This window comes from Vidua chalybeata, chromosome 2, assembly GCF_026979565.1.
Source record: "Vidua chalybeata isolate OUT-0048 chromosome 2, bVidCha1 merged haplotype, whole genome shotgun sequence".
In the NCBI taxonomy this organism is placed as follows: domain Eukaryota; kingdom Metazoa; phylum Chordata; class Aves; order Passeriformes; family Viduidae; genus Vidua; species Vidua chalybeata.
This window is the reverse complement of record NC_071531.1, coordinates 29,978,302-29,997,847: the sequence shown is the minus strand read 5'-3', so window position 1 is coordinate 29,997,847 and position 19,546 is coordinate 29,978,302. Positions and strand designations below refer to the sequence as shown.

The 19,546-nt window shown below is 41.5% G+C and overlaps 1 protein-coding gene across 1 annotated transcript in view; it reads right to left on the bottom strand.

The window, feature by feature from the left end:
• TBC1D8 (TBC1 domain family member 8) overlaps positions 1 to 19,546 on the bottom strand; it is a 49,264-nt gene that overhangs the window by 3,050 nt on the left and 26,668 nt on the right. The window contains exons 6-17 of the mRNA XM_053936658.1: positions 14,347 to 14,554; positions 13,091 to 13,285; positions 11,679 to 11,861; positions 11,149 to 11,299; positions 9,887 to 10,101; positions 8,954 to 9,071; positions 4,587 to 4,872; positions 3,959 to 4,088; positions 3,579 to 3,677; positions 2,977 to 3,045; positions 1,413 to 1,653; positions 99 to 164 (exon numbers count right to left, since the gene is read on the bottom strand). Coding sequence (XP_053792633.1) covers positions 99 to 164; positions 1,413 to 1,653; positions 2,977 to 3,045; positions 3,579 to 3,677; positions 3,959 to 4,088; positions 4,587 to 4,872; positions 8,954 to 9,071; positions 9,887 to 10,101; positions 11,149 to 11,299; positions 11,679 to 11,861; positions 13,091 to 13,285; positions 14,347 to 14,554 — 1,961 coding nt within the window. The remainder of the gene's footprint in view (positions 1 to 98; positions 165 to 1,412; positions 1,654 to 2,976; positions 3,046 to 3,578; positions 3,678 to 3,958; positions 4,089 to 4,586; positions 4,873 to 8,953; positions 9,072 to 9,886; positions 10,102 to 11,148; positions 11,300 to 11,678; positions 11,862 to 13,090; positions 13,286 to 14,346; positions 14,555 to 19,546) is intronic.

Sequence of the window (19,546 nt, the reverse complement as noted above, 5' to 3'; positions counted from 1 at the left end):
AAGGAAGCAAGATGGGGTTATTCATTAAGCAGCTTTTTCCCAAAAGCAAGAGATTTTTTGGGGAAACTGAGGTATTAATTTCCTTTCAGATTTCTTACCTGGTGGGATATGCAGCTTATACAGTAACTTTATCTTTTCATTCATTTCTCCATTATACATAACATCTGCAAGGAAAATAAAGTACAAGAAGGAAGTGAACCAGAGCATTTACTTCCACAGTTTAAAATAAATCAGGCATGTCTCTGTGCACAAAGGATAATTGTTTACATGGACAATAAACATATGGCCAGTGTATAACTTTAGGTTGTGCCTGTCAATGAGGAACGGCAGGTGACAGCCATCTGTTTTCGTCTTTGTTCTCGTGAAATAGACTGGGAGCACCTCATCCTATGGAGCTTCAGCGTCTAAAAATATCAAGGAGGATGGCAGGGAATCTACTAAAGGCTGCTTGCTGACACAGATTTACAGAAATGGAGGGGGGGGGGTGGAGACAGATAATGCTGGGGACATCATATTCTTAGCATTTCTCCCCTTCAGCCCTTACTGCTGTTCTATAGGGTAAGCCCAAAGGAGGTAACTATTTCACATGTAATATGATTCCCATTTTCAATGACCAATAAAAACAAGATTCTAAACTTTCAAATGCACTCAAATACTGTGGAGAATATATTAATACTTTAAATTAAAAGTTGTATCCCTCTAAGAATCAAATAAAAAGAGAATACAGGGTGCCTTAGTGTTCACATTAAAAAAATCTAAAAATCATAAGTGGAAAGAATACAAAATCACTGATTTTTACTGAAGCTTTGACTTTCATTTTTTTCACCTGAGGTCAGACAACAGTTGAGATTTGCCACTTCCTTTTCAGCCAGATTTTGGACAGTCAGTTTCACCTATTAGGAGAGCTGGTGGCCTCAAGACCAACCCTAGCATAGCTCTCAGTCACTGCTGGGCAGATTTTTTTTGTCCTGCTAACTGCCACCATGCAAGGCAGGCAGCAGTCAGCCTGCCTTAACCTGTGTAAGGTTAAGTCTTCAAGAAGCAGTTTCAAAGAGGTACACTGAGATTTCAGAGGTATACTCAGAGCAACAACTTGGTAGAGAGGATTTCCTAGCATTCTGTGCAGACCCAAGTGTAATTCTTCACTCATACAAGATTTTCAACAAAATTATTATTGTCTGAGAAATCAAATATTCTAATACAACATTCAATCATGTCCTCAGGCTGTCTTTTAAATCAAATTGACTTCAGATGATTGAGACACAAAAGAATGAGTAAAGGTCACTGATATGGGTAATTACAAGCCCTAGAAACCATCCTCTCTGCCAGTTACGTGGCATTTTAATACTCCTGTCTCCCCCACGTGCCACCCCCAGCTCTGCCCCGCGGCCCAGCCCGCAGTGAGCCGATACCCAAGCAGCTGGCAAGCCCCTTGAACTCGATGAGCCGGTCCATGTTCTCATCCAGGAGGCGGAAGGTCCTGTGGGCGAGGAGGTCGGTGTGCTCCCCGCAGGTCCAGGGCGAGAGCAGGCGGTAGAGGCTGGCGAACTGCTGGGCGTCGATGCGGTACTGCTCGGCATACGGCCTGCTGGGGTCGTGGCGCTCCGACACCGCGCTCCTGCTTTCCCAGTAGCACCTGATCAAATGTTCCCTCTAGGAGAAATCGGACACACGATTTGTTGCGGGGCACGGCAGCAGAGAGCACGACCAGCAGAAAAAGGCATTCACATCAAACTATGCTGTAACGTGCTCAAAATTCGCTGTGTGCAAGGTGTCATAGTGATACCAAGACCATTCCTGTGTGAAAAAGCAAATCTTTCATCAGAACAACCAGCCACTCTCCAATTATCCAATTTCCAGTGGATAATTAATAAGGGTAGATTCTTGAAAAATATTCACTGTGGGTACTGAAACTCTGTTTAACCACATCTGACCCAGGATGTCCCTTAGCAGTCAAAGGTAACAAAAAAATATGGAGTAACCATAGGCTTGACCGGCTCATTTATTCTCTCTCAGACCGCTCCATTTGGATACTGTAGCATTAGTCTTCTGTTAGGGACAGGTAAAACAAAGAGTCCCAACAAAGCAAGCTGTCCCTGGGAGAGCAAGGGAAATAACAAAAAAAAAGGAAAAAGGAACCACTACCAGAAAATGAAATTAGGGGAAGCTAGTCAAAGATCAAAACCAGCAGTGAGGAGCAGGAGGGAAGCACTGAAGAACAAGCCCCAGCAGCATCATCTTACAACCACTAATGGAGGCAGGATACAGCTGCTCCTGGTGACAAAGCTGTGTAACACTAACAACATACCACAGGCATATTCTCAGTATTTATGGCTATGAACAATATACAGAAGAAATGGTCTTTAAGGGAAATAATTACAGCTTGGACCTCTAAATCAAGTATAGTTGTATAAGCTTAGATGTCCCTGTCTCCAGCTTTATTGTAAGTTTTATCAAACATCAGCTTGACAGAAAGGAACTGAAACTGCTTTTAGTTAAAAAAAAAAAAAAAAAATCCCAAAAAACCTGAAAAACCCTATTAGAAATTTTGGAACAAATGGCAAGGACACAATGTTGTGGGGTTTGGGTTTTTTTTTCCCCATGGAGAAGACAGTCTGCCTTTAAAGAGCATTTAGAGAACAGGGTTTAAAAGCACTGCCAAGTTCCCAATGAGCACAGCTACATAATATTTAATTTATTCTGCATGTGAAAGTTAACAGAACCTAGCTTGTCAGGGACCATTTCCAAGCAGAAAGTTAGAAAAAACTCCGGAGCAGTTCTCTGAAGAGTCAGAATATTACTGTTCCTCTTTAACAACTGCACAACCACAGAAAGGAGAAAATGGCAAGATCCCACCCAGGGAACACGGCCCTGCCAGAGGATGGGATGTCAGTGCTGCGCTGCCAAGCAACAGCTGGAAGTTATGCCCAAAGAAGCCTCAATGAAGTGCATCCCCTGCTTTTCAGGGACACCAACCTTGAACAAGTCATACAATTCCTCTAAATCTTCAGGAAGAATTGAAACATCTGGGATGACAACTCGGAGCTTAAAAAGAAAGAAAATCATGTTAGTGACATCACTGACATGGGCAGACTCACGAGCTGTACTTAGGTAGAACAGCTGAAAACCATTACTACAAGATTTTTTTAAATCTTTCCACTGTTTCCCCCTTCTTTAGGTTCACCAGTTGGACACATCCATGAAAAGAGAAATCCCTCAAGGGCTATTAGAAACAAAGACAGGAAGTCCCTAAGCTACAGGTCACAGAGGCCGGGGACACATTGCATGGTGCTGTCTCTCCTCTCCTCATGCTCTTCCCCAGGCATCTGCCAAGGGCTGGCCACAGTCACAGATAAGGTGCTGGGCTGGACAGTCCTGCTGTTTTTCAGAACTTTAAAGCACCCTAAACTATAATAATGTACATGGCTGCCAAAGAAAACCATCGGCATCCCAGGAAAGAGCTTTTTGCACAATCAGCAATGATTTTTCAAGACGTGGTGACACCTTTTTAAAAGCTAAACCGATGTGTCTCCAGAGGCAATGCTGAGCTACCTCAGTCATATCAATACCCTGCTCACCACGTTCTGCTTGGTTGTATCTTCGTGGCTCTGCAGGACACGGATCCGGTGTTTGTAGCGCATGTGCTCTATCTGTTCCACAGAGTGGTCTCCAAATTTCTGTAAGAAAGGAACAGAAATTTATTAATTGTACTGTGTTTTATGATACTTGTATTAATTGGAAATACAGCTTTTAAAGTGCAGTGAGACCTTGAAGAAAAGGCATACCCAGTCTCTAATTACTCTAGGTACTCATACTACACCTAGTCTTGTGCATGAGAGCACATCAGTCAAGGAATCTGTAGACATGTCTATTAACTTTCAAAGCACCCAAGCTGAATTAAATCCTCTCCTTTAAAATTCTAACTTAACTGACTAATAGATACAAAGAATTATTTTACCTCATAGGAGTCATGAATCAGGTTTGCTATTTCAGTCACTGGAAAGGATTCCTGGTCGTCACTAAAGAATGCATGGTGATTACCAATAGGTGGCAGAGGGCTTTCCTCATTTTTGACATGCTCTAAAAACCTGAAGGGAGGAAATATGTCAGAACACATATTGAACACATATAAGATCACATTGCACTGTGCTCTTCTCAATTAAAGTAAGCAAATAAGTCTTATGGCTCAGACTTAGAAATAAATTGAGTTTTGGGCAAGCTAGACTTTTTAAAAATGCCCTTGCAATTACTCATCTGAGGAACAGCAAGCCAGCCAAATGACTAAATGCTGCCCAAGGAATAAAACTTCTGTCTCCTTGAAGTCTGGAGCAGGAAACCCGTCAGTCTAGGGAAGGCACGAAGAGCAGCAGTAAATATTGCACACTGACGCAGGCGATGCATGTCTTGGCAGTGCCAGGAAACTTCACAGGACATCTCGTCCTACGTACAAAGCCATTGTTTAAGGCAGTCACTGCAACAGCAGCAGCAGCAGGGTGACACAGAAGGGCCCTGGTGCCTACTGAGCAATGCCTTTGTTTTAGGGCAGAACAGCCTGAGATGAAAGGAGTACTCCTGTGTGGCCATACCTGCTCAGGATCATCAGGGCCTGCCCATCATCCTTGCTGTTACACAGATCCACAGCGTTGGCTTCCAGTATGGCCAAGCCCAGCTGGAAAATGGCTTTGATGCCATCATAGAAGAAGCAGTCCACAACATTCACAGCACTTTCCAGGGGCATGATGCTGAGGAAAAGGGTAAGGAACCAGGAAAGAGAGATGGAAGCTAGGGCTGTCAGATCCTTCATATGTTCAGCCAGCTCTGGAAGTTGTTCTTTTATAAGCTCTTCAAACACTGACTGGTCTACCTGAGCACCTACAAGTCATAAAGGAACAGCATTAGTCAGGACTGACACAGGAAAAAATATTTTTTTAAGCTAATCACTGCTGTCAACTGTTAACTGCAAGACTTTCTTAACATTTATACTGGCAAGGTACACATGCATCTACAATGAAAAATGCCATTATCCTCCTGCTGTGATCTCAGCCTAACCCCTGTGTCCATAAACCTTACTGTACAACTTTCTGCAAAATGTGTGTTAATTCTCCTAAGTGCCTTTAGGGTGCAATGAAATAGCAATAGCAGCAGCTGTTGGTCTTGGCTACAAAAGCACATAATAATTAAGTGCTAGCAAAGCAATCTTAAAGCATTTTACTGCTCCACTTGGAATGTATGTAGTAAAAATAAGACAGTACGAATTCCTCTCTGATGTATGTACTCAAGCAAGTGGGCAGCAAAGGTTTTGCTCTGAGAAAATGTAGGATGGAAGTCCAGATATGCCTACACACACCAAGCAGGAAGAATAATATTTACGTGAAAGCACATGCACAGATACAAGTATATATACTTATAAGCGTATCTATCTACACATAAAGAACAAAAGATTTCCGCAATGCCCAGATAAAAGATTTCCTAACTGTCCCAACCAGTCTTTCGAAAAGGAGCAGATCTGGGCTCTGGTTTAGCTACTAGTTCAGTTCTGCTTTGTCAGCAACTGTTACAGAATCAATGTTGTTTCTTCTCAATTAAGTGGACTGTATCTACAAACCAAATTTGCCACATCAGGGCTTTGACCAAAGACACTGCAACTTAAAAATATTCCTGAATATAAAATGCAGTTAGCTTTTCAATTATTTTGTCTTTCTTTTCAAGTTATTAATTTCTTTCTTATAGTCCATATTCTGCTAATATTAGGACACAATGTTAATTGCTGAAACATATATATCCGTAGCACTCAAAACTTCTGTTTTTGAAAAGCAGAATATAACCTGGACAATTTGTGGCAGAGAGCCAGCATCTTTTGGCTTTGCATCCAAATCACCGGGAAAAAAATAGCTATGACATTTCTCTGCATTAGAACCTTTCACATCAGTCCACAAAGAGCTTCTGCTGGTGACTGAACAAGCATTACAACACCACAAATCAAAAATAAAAGCCCATGGACATCCAAAAAGCTTTTGAGAAACACATGAAGCATGATTCTTTGAAGAAAAAGCTTCCCGTAAGATTGAAGAAAAGGAGAAAGACTGGAGTTACTCAACAGAAGGCAATTTTTGTTTGTTTTTTTTAAATAAGCCTAATGCAAACAATTTAATAGCCATAGTTAACACAGACCCAAAAAACGGAGCTGGATTTAGAGAAATTTGAAGGAAGCCAGAGACAGGCAAGACAAATATAAATAGATCTTTCCAAACTTAGAGACAGCACTAACAAAACCAGAGCTTTAAAAGGAACATGCAACACTGTCCAGATCTTTCACAGATCTTATAATAAGTGCTGCCACTGTAGATGAAAGTCAAGCAGACATATTAAAATTGATTTTTCTGTCTATTTTTTCATTAGGCTCCCAGAAAACATTAAATCTGAGCAAATGAATCTGTATTACAGCGTGAGACCATAATGAGGTAGGAAAACACCAGGGCATGCATCTGAAAAATGATGACCTTAGATGCAAGATAAATGACATCTTCAGGACTGAAAAGGCAAATCAGAGAAATGAAATAAGGTTTTCAGTGTTTCAAGAATTACAGTGTCAAGTTGATGAGAGTTTTAACAGGTAAAGTGGGGTAAGATGCCCTGCTGGTTTATGCAGGGGATAGAAAAGTCATGGTAATTGACAATAGGATATGCCTGACCCTTGCCACCACTCTTGACCAATATACAACTTGTTTCTATCTTGCAACTATCTGCCTATAATTTCCTCTATGCATTGCAGAAAGGAGAAGGACAGAGGGAATTCTTGAAGGAGAAGCCCTGCCTGCAGGCTTTTCCCATCTGCAAGCAGTGAAATAATGAAAAAGCTTGTGAAAGGGGTCAGAGCTGGCAAGGCTGAAGGAGGGAGACGAAAGTAAGAAGGTTGAGTAGGACTGAATTGCCTAAGTTTTGAAAGCAAAAATTCTAACTAACTAACTAAAAACACACATAAAGGAATAGAAGATTTTGAAAGTCATGAAGAAAAGGTCTGAGACAAAAGGAAGCTAAGAAGGCCTGTTATAACCAAGGTCATTAATTTGGTATCTGTTTGGACTGCAGATTACTGGCTGACACTGCAGAGGAAAAGCACAGTGACGGGTAGCAAGGTCAGAGATCACCAAAGTTATTGAGAGATCAAAATGTGGACAAACAGTATTGGCAGGGTGCACAAAGAGGAAAAGTTTGGTCTTGGAAGTGTTATGCAGGAAGAAACAATACAAAGTTTAGACAAGAGCTGGTTGCAAATAAAAAAAAAGAAGGTCAACTTAATTGCAGAGCCAAGAACACTAACTCAAGCAACAGGAACCAGAGGAGGGGCAGGGTGGAGAAGATCAGTAGCACCGATTTGGGCACATTAAGTTCTAGGGTAAAGCAGAGCTGCAGAAATAAGTGCTCAGTGAAGCAACTATGCTGCAAAACTGCACCAGTGCCACTCAGCCAGGGAGAGCAGGGCAAAACTGAATTCCTGGCTCTTCACACTGTGGTGAGCCATGGCAGTAGAGGGACACAGAACTACTTCCTTGGGATAAAGAGGGCCAGAAAACAGAGACAGGACAACCAAAACTTTCAGCACTTAAACAATGTACACTTGTAGCTATGGCAAGTGACGGGCAAGATATAAAGCACAAATCAAGAACAACTCAAGGCAGGGATGTGGCTGGCCAGGTGAGACAACTCAGGTGAGCAGCAGAGAATGCTACTTAAGGGCAATAACCCAGCAAGCATCAGAAAGTTTTGAGTAATCCAAAGCACACTGTTGATATCTAGAAATGCTTGAATAGTGATAAAGCTGTGTTTCTGCTTTAATAATGGAAGGAGATGGAGAAATATGGAAGTCAGTTATCAAAATAGCAGTTTAAAGTCATGTCTGGAGACAAGAAGAAAAATTCTGACAAGTGGGACAGTTACAATGCCCAGTCCACTAGCAGAAAATACCAATGGCATTCAAAGCATCACAAAACATGCTAAGCATCCAGCTAAACTTTGGAATAACTCAGCTTTAACTTACCTTCTTGCCAGTTCAGTGACAAGACAGAAACTGAGCAGTGACACAGTGTCTGGAAGGAGGTATAACAACCCCATCCTTCAAGGAAAAGACTGGAAATCTTCTCAAATACCTCCTTCTACTCCACAGGCAGCACAAGAGTGCCCAGACCACTTCTAGCTCCCAGAACCACTACTGCCAGGGCTTTGCTCCTATCCTCACTTCCTCACACGTGACTCTGGTCCCTCTCTTTGCCACAGCAAGGGTGTAACAGCAGATACTGCAGCTACAGACTAAGGTTAGCATTAAAAAGGGAAAATCTGTCAAACATTTCTGTAAGGGAAGTGACTGCAAAGAACAAATACTGCTTAGCCCCTCTCTTTCTGTGTATTAGGCAGTCTGCACAACGATCTTAAAAATAATGGCACTATACAGGGGACACAGCACACACAGTGCATGGCAGAGGGACTTGTATCAGCTCTCATTACAAAGGGCTAGTGTAGATGCAAGCCTGCATTGCTCCAGTAGCCAGGCAATTCAGACAGTTCAGATCACAAAGCAGATCTTTCCTACTTTCATCTTAAACAGCCTGAGTCTCTAACGCTGCACTAGCCAAGTCTCTAACACTCCTAGCCAAGACCCACAAGCTCTTCTATTTATGTAACAGCCAAAAGTGTCACCGCCTTCTGACCAACAGGAAAGAAAAAAACAAACTGTGAAGTTGAGCATATACTTACAGATTGTGCAGTTCAAAGCCTTCAGACCAAACCAACCCTGGCTGGAATCTGAGCAGCCACTGCTGCTGTCCCTGCACACCACACAAGTGGATGGAGCACTTCATCCATGGCATCTGGACCCAGCTGACCCTGAGCACTTTCCCCACCCCTGCATCATATGGCTGCCCCTTCCCAGTATGCAAGACAAAGAACATGGGCTCACCTATCACTCGGTGGTTGAAGTAATCCGGCAGCATCCGCTCACACACAGCAACCAGCAGCCAAAAAGCTTCTTCCTCTTTGGCATACAGCAGCAACACAGAGGTCAAAATATTCATAGACTTACAAGAGCAAAGAAGAAAATGGGATTTGTTAGTGACAGCAAATCCTACCGACAAAAGCTCAACTGTGGCTATTTTTATAAAAAGAAAAGTAGCCTAACAGGATGTAAAGAACTAAGAAAAAAAAAAAGCAAGAAAAAGAGAGAATAGACAGCAAATACAAAATTTCAACCCACAGGCATAGCAAGTTTTCCAAGCTTACGTATACTGCTTTTCATAAGAGCAATAGGAAACAATAGAGAAAAGCACAGTACTGCATTTGCCAAGATACAAAGCAGGTAACTGATACTGCAAGATGTTTTGGGGCTCCTTTCACTGCCCCCTATTCCAGTATCAGGACCACTCTGATGTTAATCAGAATTCAGGGAGCTGACCAGCTAGACAAACTATTTTCATCATTTATCATCAGTTTTGGAAGAAAGTGGCAGAAAGGTTCATTAAGCCTCTGCCCCAGTACATTACATAAAATCTCATCTGCACAGGCCAATTCGCCCTGCACTGCTTCCAAGTATTGTCCAAGAAATGCACTTTTCAACAAACAGAAGTAGCAGAAACAAATTTTTCCCCTCCTGAAACTATAAATGCAGTTTGCAAAATGCTGAAGAAATATCGTTGGTAGAACAGAGCCTTTTGGTGAGACTATGTAGTTGTTTTCCAAGGAAAAATGACATTTAATATCTAAAATTATGTACTTTTCCAACTGAAAGGTCTTTATTTATCAAAAGCACCATTACAAGCACTCTCAAGAGAACAACAGAGAGTGGGAAGAAGGGGAAGAAAAAGCAGGGAGCATTATCCCACTGGGAATTTCTCACCTGGCAGTATCCTATTTTGGGGTTCCTGTGCGCGTACGCCGTGAGCACCCTCCTGAGGGCAGCTATCCCCGTCTCGCTCTGGAAGGCTGGGTGCTCGGGCAGCGAGCGGTGCAGGTCACGCTCGATCTCCTCCGTTGCCATGCAGCACTTGCCCATGGATGCCTCCACCAAATGTACATAGTACCCAGGATGCGAGGTGAGATCCGTCTGGGCGTCTGAAGGCAGCAGAAAGGAGAAAGAGCAAGATGGAAGCGGATAAGGACGATGCTAAACCTAAGTGTTGTGGGCATTACTGCTCAAAAGGGTGTAAGCAAGGTGGTTTTCCCCAAGGTCTGTGAATATCCAGACCTAAAGACAAAGCCCTAGCAGAATACACATCTTGAAAACAAATTAGCAAAGCTTACATGACACAACATCATCCAAAACACGTTGATTGAGCAAAAGATGTCTCCAGCAGAAAGTATTGGTTTGGGTTGAAAGTATTGATTAAAGATCATCTCATTCCAACCCCCCTGCTGTGGGCAGGGACACCTTTCACAAGACCAGGTTGCTCAAAGCCTCATCCAGCCTGGCCTTGAACACTTCCAGGGATGGGGCATCCACAGCTTTTCTGGGCAACCCCTTCCAAGTGTCTCACCACCCTCACACAATACTGGGAGAAATCTACTCAGCACTGTTCACGTCCTTCAAGGAGGAAAAGCTCCACATTTACAAATGTCTGAATATGCCATATATTGGATTAAGGACTAAACTTGAGATCACACTGTAGGCACATTCTGGCTCTGCCATATTTGTCAATGAAATGAGTTGTTTTTTCCATCTCCAGTTTCTGTAAGCCCTGCCAACATTCAACTAGAAGCAGGAGCAGGTCTGTCAACTTTGAGCTTGTCACTGTTTTGCAATAATCTGATTTGTCTAGGGCTAACTCAGTATTTATGTTACAATCTAATTGCTGCTTGAAGATGAACATTGTTTTATGAAAACATGATGCTAATTTTAAATTACATAGATTACAAAGATGTTACTTTGATTCTTCTGTACATCATATGATGTCATCCTGAGATAAAACTTTTACAGATCTACCTGGGTACATCCTTGCATATATTAGTTCAGTTCAGATCATGTCTTTTCCTTAAGCAGTATCACAGGTTCCATGTAAAGGACATTTAATTGCCCTTGAGAGATTTCTTGCCTAAATGTTTTGCCATGTCCAGAATCAGATGATGCCTACAGCCAACATTTACATTTCTAAGCATGCCCACCTGAGAAAAGCAGCCAGAGTTTGCCTCTTAAGGATTCCGGAATTCCCATAGCAACAAGTTTTCTGATCTTCTCTGTGCGAAACATGCACACAGTTCTGCCATACTCTACAAAATGGTCATCCCACAGGCTCTCTTTGATTTGCTCTCTAGACTGGGAACAAGAAGATATATTTAAAAAAAAACATCATGTGCATGTGAGACTTGGTAAACAAAAGCATTTCACATATTAGAAATTCCACAAGGTATTCCATTACCAATGGAAATGGGAAGTCTGCTCTAGGAACTTCGACTTTCCCCACTTTGAATATCTAATTCACCACACAGGGATAAAAATTATAAATATTCACCAGAATGAAATGGGGGGAGGGAAAAGAAAAAAATCCAAATAAAAAAGCTGTTATCCTGTATCTAATTTCTCCAACCAATACAGAATGCATTTTACCAAAAACACCTATCCTGACTGAATATAACCGCAGCTTTTTAAAAAACAAAACCTAAAACTCCTACAGCACTCCCCAAATGTTACATACCTTTCCAAAATCAAGGCCTGGCACTCCTGACTGATGAAAGTCTGACCTTAGTGCTTCTGCATTGAGCAAGTAATTGTTCTCCTTTTCACGTTCACTTCTCTCTTTCCCTTGTGAAGCCTCTGTTCCCAGACATGCAGGTTCATCATCCCCCAGCGTGCACATGGATCCGAAGGCAATGCTGTTCTGCAATGCCAATCAAAGTAGTAATGACTGAAAAGGCTAAGAACTACATGCTCAACTGTCCTCAAGACAGAGCTGCATTACGCTTTGCCTTTTGCATCAAAACCTTTAACACCTTCCAGGAGAAAAGGTCTTACTCAAGACTTTATACAAATTGTCATCCATTTGCATGTCAGGAAAAGGGTTGTTACTTTAAAACAGAAGTTGTTAGCCAATTCTAAGTGTCCTTGATGACAAGCTACCCAACAGTCTTATAATTTGAAAGACAAAATCACAGAACAATTTAGGTTGGAGAGGACTATCGTTTTCAATCCCCTGCTCAAAGCAGGAGCCCTCAGCCCTGGTTGCTGGAGTCTCTGCCCAATCAAGTTGAGTAGCTCTAAGAAAGCAGAGTGCACTGCCATTCTGGACAGCCCGGTCCGGTTCTGCCCAACCATGAGGGGAAAGCTCTCTTTTTATCTATTCAGATTTTTCCTTGCTAAATCTTGAACCTGTGCTGCTTGTCTTTCAACTAGTATATTGAAGAAGAGTTTGCCTTTATCTTCCAACTCACCACTATTTGGCAGAAGACTGGCTGAGGAAGCCCTGATCCCTCCACCTCTCCTTATATAGCATGTGTTCCAGCCCCTGACCATCTTATAGCCCTCCACTAGACTTACTCCAAATTATCAATGCTTTTCATGTGTAATTGAGCAGAGTCAAACCTGGACACAGTACTTCTGATCAGCCGCATAAGTGCTAAATAAAAGGGAATAGTAACATTCCATGACATTCTGGTTATAATCCTGCTAGTACAACCTGATATGGGGTTGTCTCTCTGCACTGTAAGAGCATACAGCTGACTTACAGGCTGGACTTGTTCATGACTCCTCCACCTTTTCCACACAGCTGGTCTCCAGCCAGCCAGTCCCCAGCCTCTCCTGTGACACGGGCTTATTTTGCCAGGTTTCACATTTGCTTTTGTTGAACTTTGAGAGGTCTCTACCAGCCCATTCCTCCAAACTGCTGAGATCTCTGTGAAGGGCAACCCAGCTGCCCATCACAGACCCTGCTCTCCCCAGCATGTCAATCACAAATATGCTGTGAGTGTCCTCTATCCCACCAGCCAGGTCTTTAAAGGTGGCATCAGATAAGCATTGGCTCAATATCAATTTGGGGGCCTCCCAAAGAAGGCAGGACAGTGGAATAATGGATAAACATATTGAATTAATAATAAAATAAAAGTTCAGTACCTGATTGTTATTTTGCAAGTTGTTGCAGTGCAATGGGTTGCCAGAGTTCACCTTTTTGAACCTCTGGAGCAGGTTCTCCACCAAAGTATCCCGGTCCTTCAGCTCAATGAACTGAAAGGCTGTCTTACTCCTTATGCTAACAATGATGGGATTAGGCAGAAGGCTTGTATCCTCCATCTTCTCTATACTGATTACCTTTTCCAGAGACATTACAGAAGATACATTAGGCATCACATCCACAAAATCATATTCAAATTTTCTACATGTACCAGAACACAGCATTTCATATGCATGCTTTAAATGTGGTTATTCATATTGGTGTTCCTTGATCAAACACATCCTACTGCCTGAAGTTCATGGTCCCTCTAAAAGCTCAAAGCAGATGCCAAAAAGTATCCTAGATGACTTTTTTTTCCCCTAAATTACTTTGCATCCCACTTCTAAACAGCAGACAGAGGTAAAAGATAAGAAAGGAATGTATGATTAAAAAATTATTTATAAAAGGACCAACTTGATCAAATTCTGGGTGTGGAGGAGGAAATTTACTTTCCCACCTTTGAAGATAGGGATAAACAGTTGTTTTGTTCATTTTCATTAAGTATATAATACTGTTCTCATATTGTTTTTTGTTTCTGCAACAGTGGAAGGTAAGTTGCTACAGTTACAATATGATTTGGATGTTACTGTATTATTAGTCCAGAATGAAAGGAAAGCTTTAATTAAGAGATCATAACAGCCTTGTATTCACAGCAGATAAGGCAGGTGTTAGCTGACAGCTTCCTTCTCCTGTTCTACTCCCACCACCTTCCCTTGCACTCTCCCTCTATTGATTTCATGGAAATTTGTCAGCCCATCACTGCATGCATAACATCCCCTCTTTCTCTCTGCCCTACAGCCTGGCAAAGTACCCACAGTTTTGTTAAAGGTTGTCTATGGAGGGAGAGCTCAACACCTGTGTTGATCCCAGGCAAGGATGCTTTTGCATTGCTGGAATGTCAGTCTCCATCAACATCAAGCTGGATGTACGTGTTTTGAATCTATCCTTTGAGGATAGTTTTGAATCACCCATATTTTTAGGTGCTCAGGCCCTAATGAGTCCCAGAACAACCTGTACAACAATCCTGAAGGCAGGATACACACAAACATGCTATCCTTTTTCATCAAACAATACTTTGTAGGTAAGTCAAGTGGCAGCAGAGGCTTAGGGTAGAAAAAGGCAGATAAGGACCCAAAATTAAACAAACAAAGAACTTTACCTCTCTAAGTGGGATGATAACAGTGCAGCAGCCATTTTCTTTACTGGCAAAACAGATATAACTGTCTGAAGTATACATTGTCCCCGCTGTGTGACAGCGACTGAACGGCGTCCAGAGAGAACAGTCCACAACTTCGTGCAGCTTCTCCTTCCTGGGCAATCTGAAGAAGGCCCGAAAGAATTCATTCTGTGCTCTGGCTTCAAGATCCCTTAAGAAAAAGCAGCAAGAACAAATCACAAGATCCCGAAAGCCAGGACATGCAGTGTGAGGTTAACTTTCCTTGCTGGCCTCACCAAGAGCAAGGAATACAGAATAAAACCACCATTACAGCAATCTTCAGTGCCTATGTGAACAGAGCACTGTATAAGCAACTTTGAAATATGTTAAAAGGAAAACTTATCAATAACTGCTTGTTTAACAATAAGGTCAAAAGCAACAAGTACAGTAACTAGTAAGGGAAAGGACACTAATTTGAATCAGCTGTTTTCCTCGTTTGTTTTTTTTTTTTACATTATTTCTTAACCATGCATTTTCTATGGCTGCTGTATGACTTTACAGACTCCAGAAGTTACAAATTTCAGTGCCCAGGAGATAACTAAATCTTTCATCTGATGAACATATATTGAGCAAGGGAGATTAGCCTTATGTTCCTTGTTTCCCTTCACAGTAGCATTACTAACATCACCCCAGGGACTTGCACTTGCACCCAAAAGTAATGCATTTGCTCAATGACTACCTCCAAAGTGGTCAGTAATAGAAGTGTTAATGATGGTGGCATTTAAATGATGGAATCCTTAATTTGCAGAGGTATCAGCCTCAGAGAGCCCTCAGAACAGTTTCAAAATGCAGAACAGTTTCAGGTCAATTACAGACTCAGTTGGGAATAAGAGCACCAGCCACACTCAGTTTGAACTTGGCCTCCTTCCAGCCACCTACCCACATTTATGTGAAAAGTTTAAATAAATGCAACTTTCATTACTGAGCCATGGTTATACAGACTTGGCTTTGGGGACTTATTTTTCTTCTCCTTTCTTAATGAAGAAGCCTGCAGTAATTTAGAGAACTATGCAATTACATTATAAACAGGCCATGGCTATTAGCTCACCAACAGCAGCTCCACAAACATTAGGGCTTAAATTCTATAATTTTCTTTACTACAAGTAAATTTTTCCTAGCATGATTCACCATAGGGAAGAGAAAAAAAAAAAAAAAGGCAAAAAAAAAGGCAAAAAAAAAGCGCCTGATTTTATGTCACTGAAAGAATTTAAAGCGTGGGCTGAAGCACAACAGGGAGTGGTACCTTGGTGCTGTAAATCCCCTCTCCACTCCTTCCTTCACTCACCTCTTCCCTGTTAAAATATAAGTTGAGACAAATGAATCCACTGCCTCAATAAGTAAATAAATTGTTTGTTTGGGTTTTGGGTTTTTTAGTTTAGTTTAATCCATAGAAAAAGACATAGCCATGTGGAACAGGCAGGAAGACAATCCAGAACAAACTGAGACCTGAGAAGGGAGGATCTGTATCTGCAAGCAACAGAAAATACAGAATGCGCTCAACCAGCGTTCAGCTTCTGTTTCCTTCTCAAGCATTATCTTCCTTAATAATATTATCCAAAGAAAGCAGACAAATAGTCTCCTGTTTTTTCACAGAGAACAAAGAGAAACCCTCTTTGTGAAAAAAGACAAAAAGGTTGCTCCTGAGCTAAAATTCCACAGCAAGAGTAACTCTGATAAGTGCCTGCAGCGATCTACTATTGTGACAAGGCTGGATCAGGATATGCCTCCTAGTTAACTCACCACTAAAATATTTTCCATTTCTGCACAGCACAGATGAATGCTGCTGATAGCATCTGCAGTCAGGTCTGGTAGTGCTCTCCTGCTATTGTGCTGCAAGGTAAGAGCCTCCCAGCATCTACTCAGTTGTGAAGATTTCTCGACCTTTATATGAAAAGAGGCTTTAAACAGAAGAGTGGGACATCTACTGAGGCACATGTTGTGTGTTATTTAAGAGCTGATTGTTTCCTACGCTCCAAAATCTGAAGCTTCTGAGTTTTCAGGATTTTCCTGCATTTCTTGGGGCTGTGGGCTCCACATGCAGGGTCTTTCAGACAACAAACCACAGGATTCTAAGCTGAAGAAGAATGACATTAATCACATCTGAAACTAAGTAAATTCACCAGCACTGTATCCACCCCCACTCACTCATGGAAGGCTGCCAATCCCAACATCCCTGGAACTGCCTGTCCCCCCATGACTCACACACAGGCTCACAGAGGGACACCACAGAGAACACACCACAGCCAGGGCTGCCCAAGAAACAAGTGCTGAAATGGGCCAGCTTGCTTGGAGGAGGGATCTCATAATGAAAAATGGTAGCAGAGAGACAAGATGCTGTCAGCACCTACCACTGTGGGCTCAAACAAGAGATTTTATTCCAAAGTTCAACACCAAGAATATATTTCCTGTTAAGCAAGCAAATTCTAGGGCTTAAAGGTTTCGCTTCATAAACACAGCCAAACAAAATTAGAGTTGGTTAAAAAAAGCCCCAACCCCACAACTCTAAAAAACCCACAAACAAATTTAGCTCCTAAAACAAGACAGACAATTGTTTAAACATGATGCAACAAATATGGCCCATGTCACTGAGTCCCACAGCTTCCATTTAGAATTTCAAAAGACCTCCAATACCAAACAGAAATGCAATTTTCTACTTGCACCCCTACCTGTTTGAAAATTTCTGCTCTCGCTTAACTATTTCCAAGTCAGTTTGATTTTTAAGCAAATGCAGCATGCTGACTGGTACTTAACTAAAAAAAGGAAAGCTATCATTATGTAAAAATAATGTTTACTGAGTATTTACACAAGCATCAGAAGAATAAAAGACAACAAGATGTAACTGCCTTGTTCCCTACTTTTCAAGAAACTCAGCAATTCCTTCTGAATGCAGCTCCCAACTTGCATGTTATGGGATCATGGACTGTTTCCAACTCCAGCACTTCAAAGTGAACGGCAAGCCTGAACTACAATAACTCCTTGTGCATGACCCCCATGTTACCTTCCAAGAGCTTTAAATTAAAGGAAATAACTCACACAAGACTAACAAAATGCCTAAAAGCATCAGGATGCTTAAAATGCTGTCCTCACTGTCAAATGTTTTTCTGTGCTTTAAATCTAACAGAAGTCAACTTGGCAAGATTTTAGCTCTGCTGAGTCACTTGTTGCCTATCTAAAATCTAAACAGCCTTGTTGACCTCTTGCTTTAAGAGGTTCTAAGATTACTAGATTCTTCTTACTGTTGAGACTCCAGAAAGTAAGACACTTTGGAAGTAACACATCCAACAATATATGTCTTGTTTTTCAGAAGAACAGCTAAATTCATGTGGGAAGAAAGGCTTCTTATAAGCAAGTCAGGAGATGTTATCTGAGAAGAGCTAACATGGACTTGTCAGGACACATGTAAACTGAACATCATTCCCTTACACAGCAGGAGCACTAGACTTGTAGATGAAGGAGTTGCAATGAATGTTTTAGCCAAAATTTATTAAAGTCTTGATAGATCCTCTCATGGAATTAATTAAACAACAAGTGGCAAACTGTTGTACCAACATAATTACAAAAGAGTACCTCAAAACACAGCCCTTCAGGGCTTCCTAATAAATTAGAAGGTTGTATCAAGAGGACCCCCTTGGGAATCTGTCCTAGATTAGCTTCTGTTCAAAGTCTTCATTAGCAACCTGTATGATGGATCAAGAGCTTGTTACTAAACCTGCACTTGATGCAAGCTGGTAGAGGCTAATGAACATAACAACAGGATCAGGTTCAGATTTATATTCACAAATTTAAGGGATGTTGTGGGAAAAAAAGCATTACAAGTATTTTCAGCTGTACATCATAAGCTTCACAAATGCAGCATGGAGATTAACTCCACCAGGAGCCATCCCTTGGGGTTACATAGGAACACAAACTGAACAAGAGCCAACAGCCTCATGCTCACAGGAGAAAAAGGAACACTGGCTGGGCTGCAGAAGTTCATGGCCACCAAGATGCAGCATGGCAGTCCCAGAACTGGCAAGGTTTCTGGGGCAATCCTATATCCCACCACCGCACACCTGCCCACACATGGCATCAGTGATGAATGTGACTGAGAAGAGTGACCAGAATGGCCGAAATCCACACTGATAAGAAAACCGTGGTGGAAGTAGGGCAGTGCAGCTTAAAAAAAAAAAAAATAAAAAAGAGAAAGGAGATACACATCAACCCCCAAACACACAAATGATTGCTCTAAGTGAGCACAAAGTGCTCTAAAGAAAGTGAACACTTCTGATCTCTTGAACAGTACTGGGTAGAACAAGAAGTGACAGACTCAAAAAGTGTGGGAGATTCAAGTTAGACCTCAGACTTCTAAGTGACAGAACAGTGAAGTGCTGGTATGGATCCTGATATACCCATTACTGCAAATCCTAAAAAACACATTAGGTAATCACAAAGAGATAACCCAAACCCAACCTTTTGCTACAGAGATGCAATAAAAGGAACTTTTTTCTAGTCACATTCTACTTGTTGCTCAAGGTTTAGCATTCTCAGTTTCTCTCTCTGAATGAATAAATGCAGATTGAAGTGACATTTATGACTCAGGATACTTCAGTTTCCATTGAGCTTAGATCAGTGTTAACAACCTTCTTTGCCTTCACATGAAGCAGAGTCATTCTTATTGGTAATTCACAGTTAAACATGAAGAAAAAAACCTGATGTGGTTAGAGCCTGGGAAAACATATCACACTGTTGAAACCTTACTTACACCAGCACTAAAGCTTTTAAATTGTGGGTTCTGCTCTGCAGAATTTCTCACTACATTTGAGAAATGCAATGGGTACTTTTATATCCTGAAAGAGATGGAAATTAGAAGTACAAAAAACCCATACCAGAAACTGCTGCAGCCTTCTTTTTAAAAAAGAAAAAATAGTTACCATATGTGTTCCAGTAAAATTGTATGGCATATACATATGTCTGCAAGAAATGGCATTTGTAGGTACCAAACACATCAGCTTTACTTTGCTTTTTATGGCAATTACTTCCACTGCCATTAATCCATTCATAATTCATTGTTCTCTGCCTAATCATTTCATTAAACAGCACAAAAAATTGCATACTGACTTGTTTGACTCAGGCCATGATATAATTTGTGTCACAGGCTGTGGGC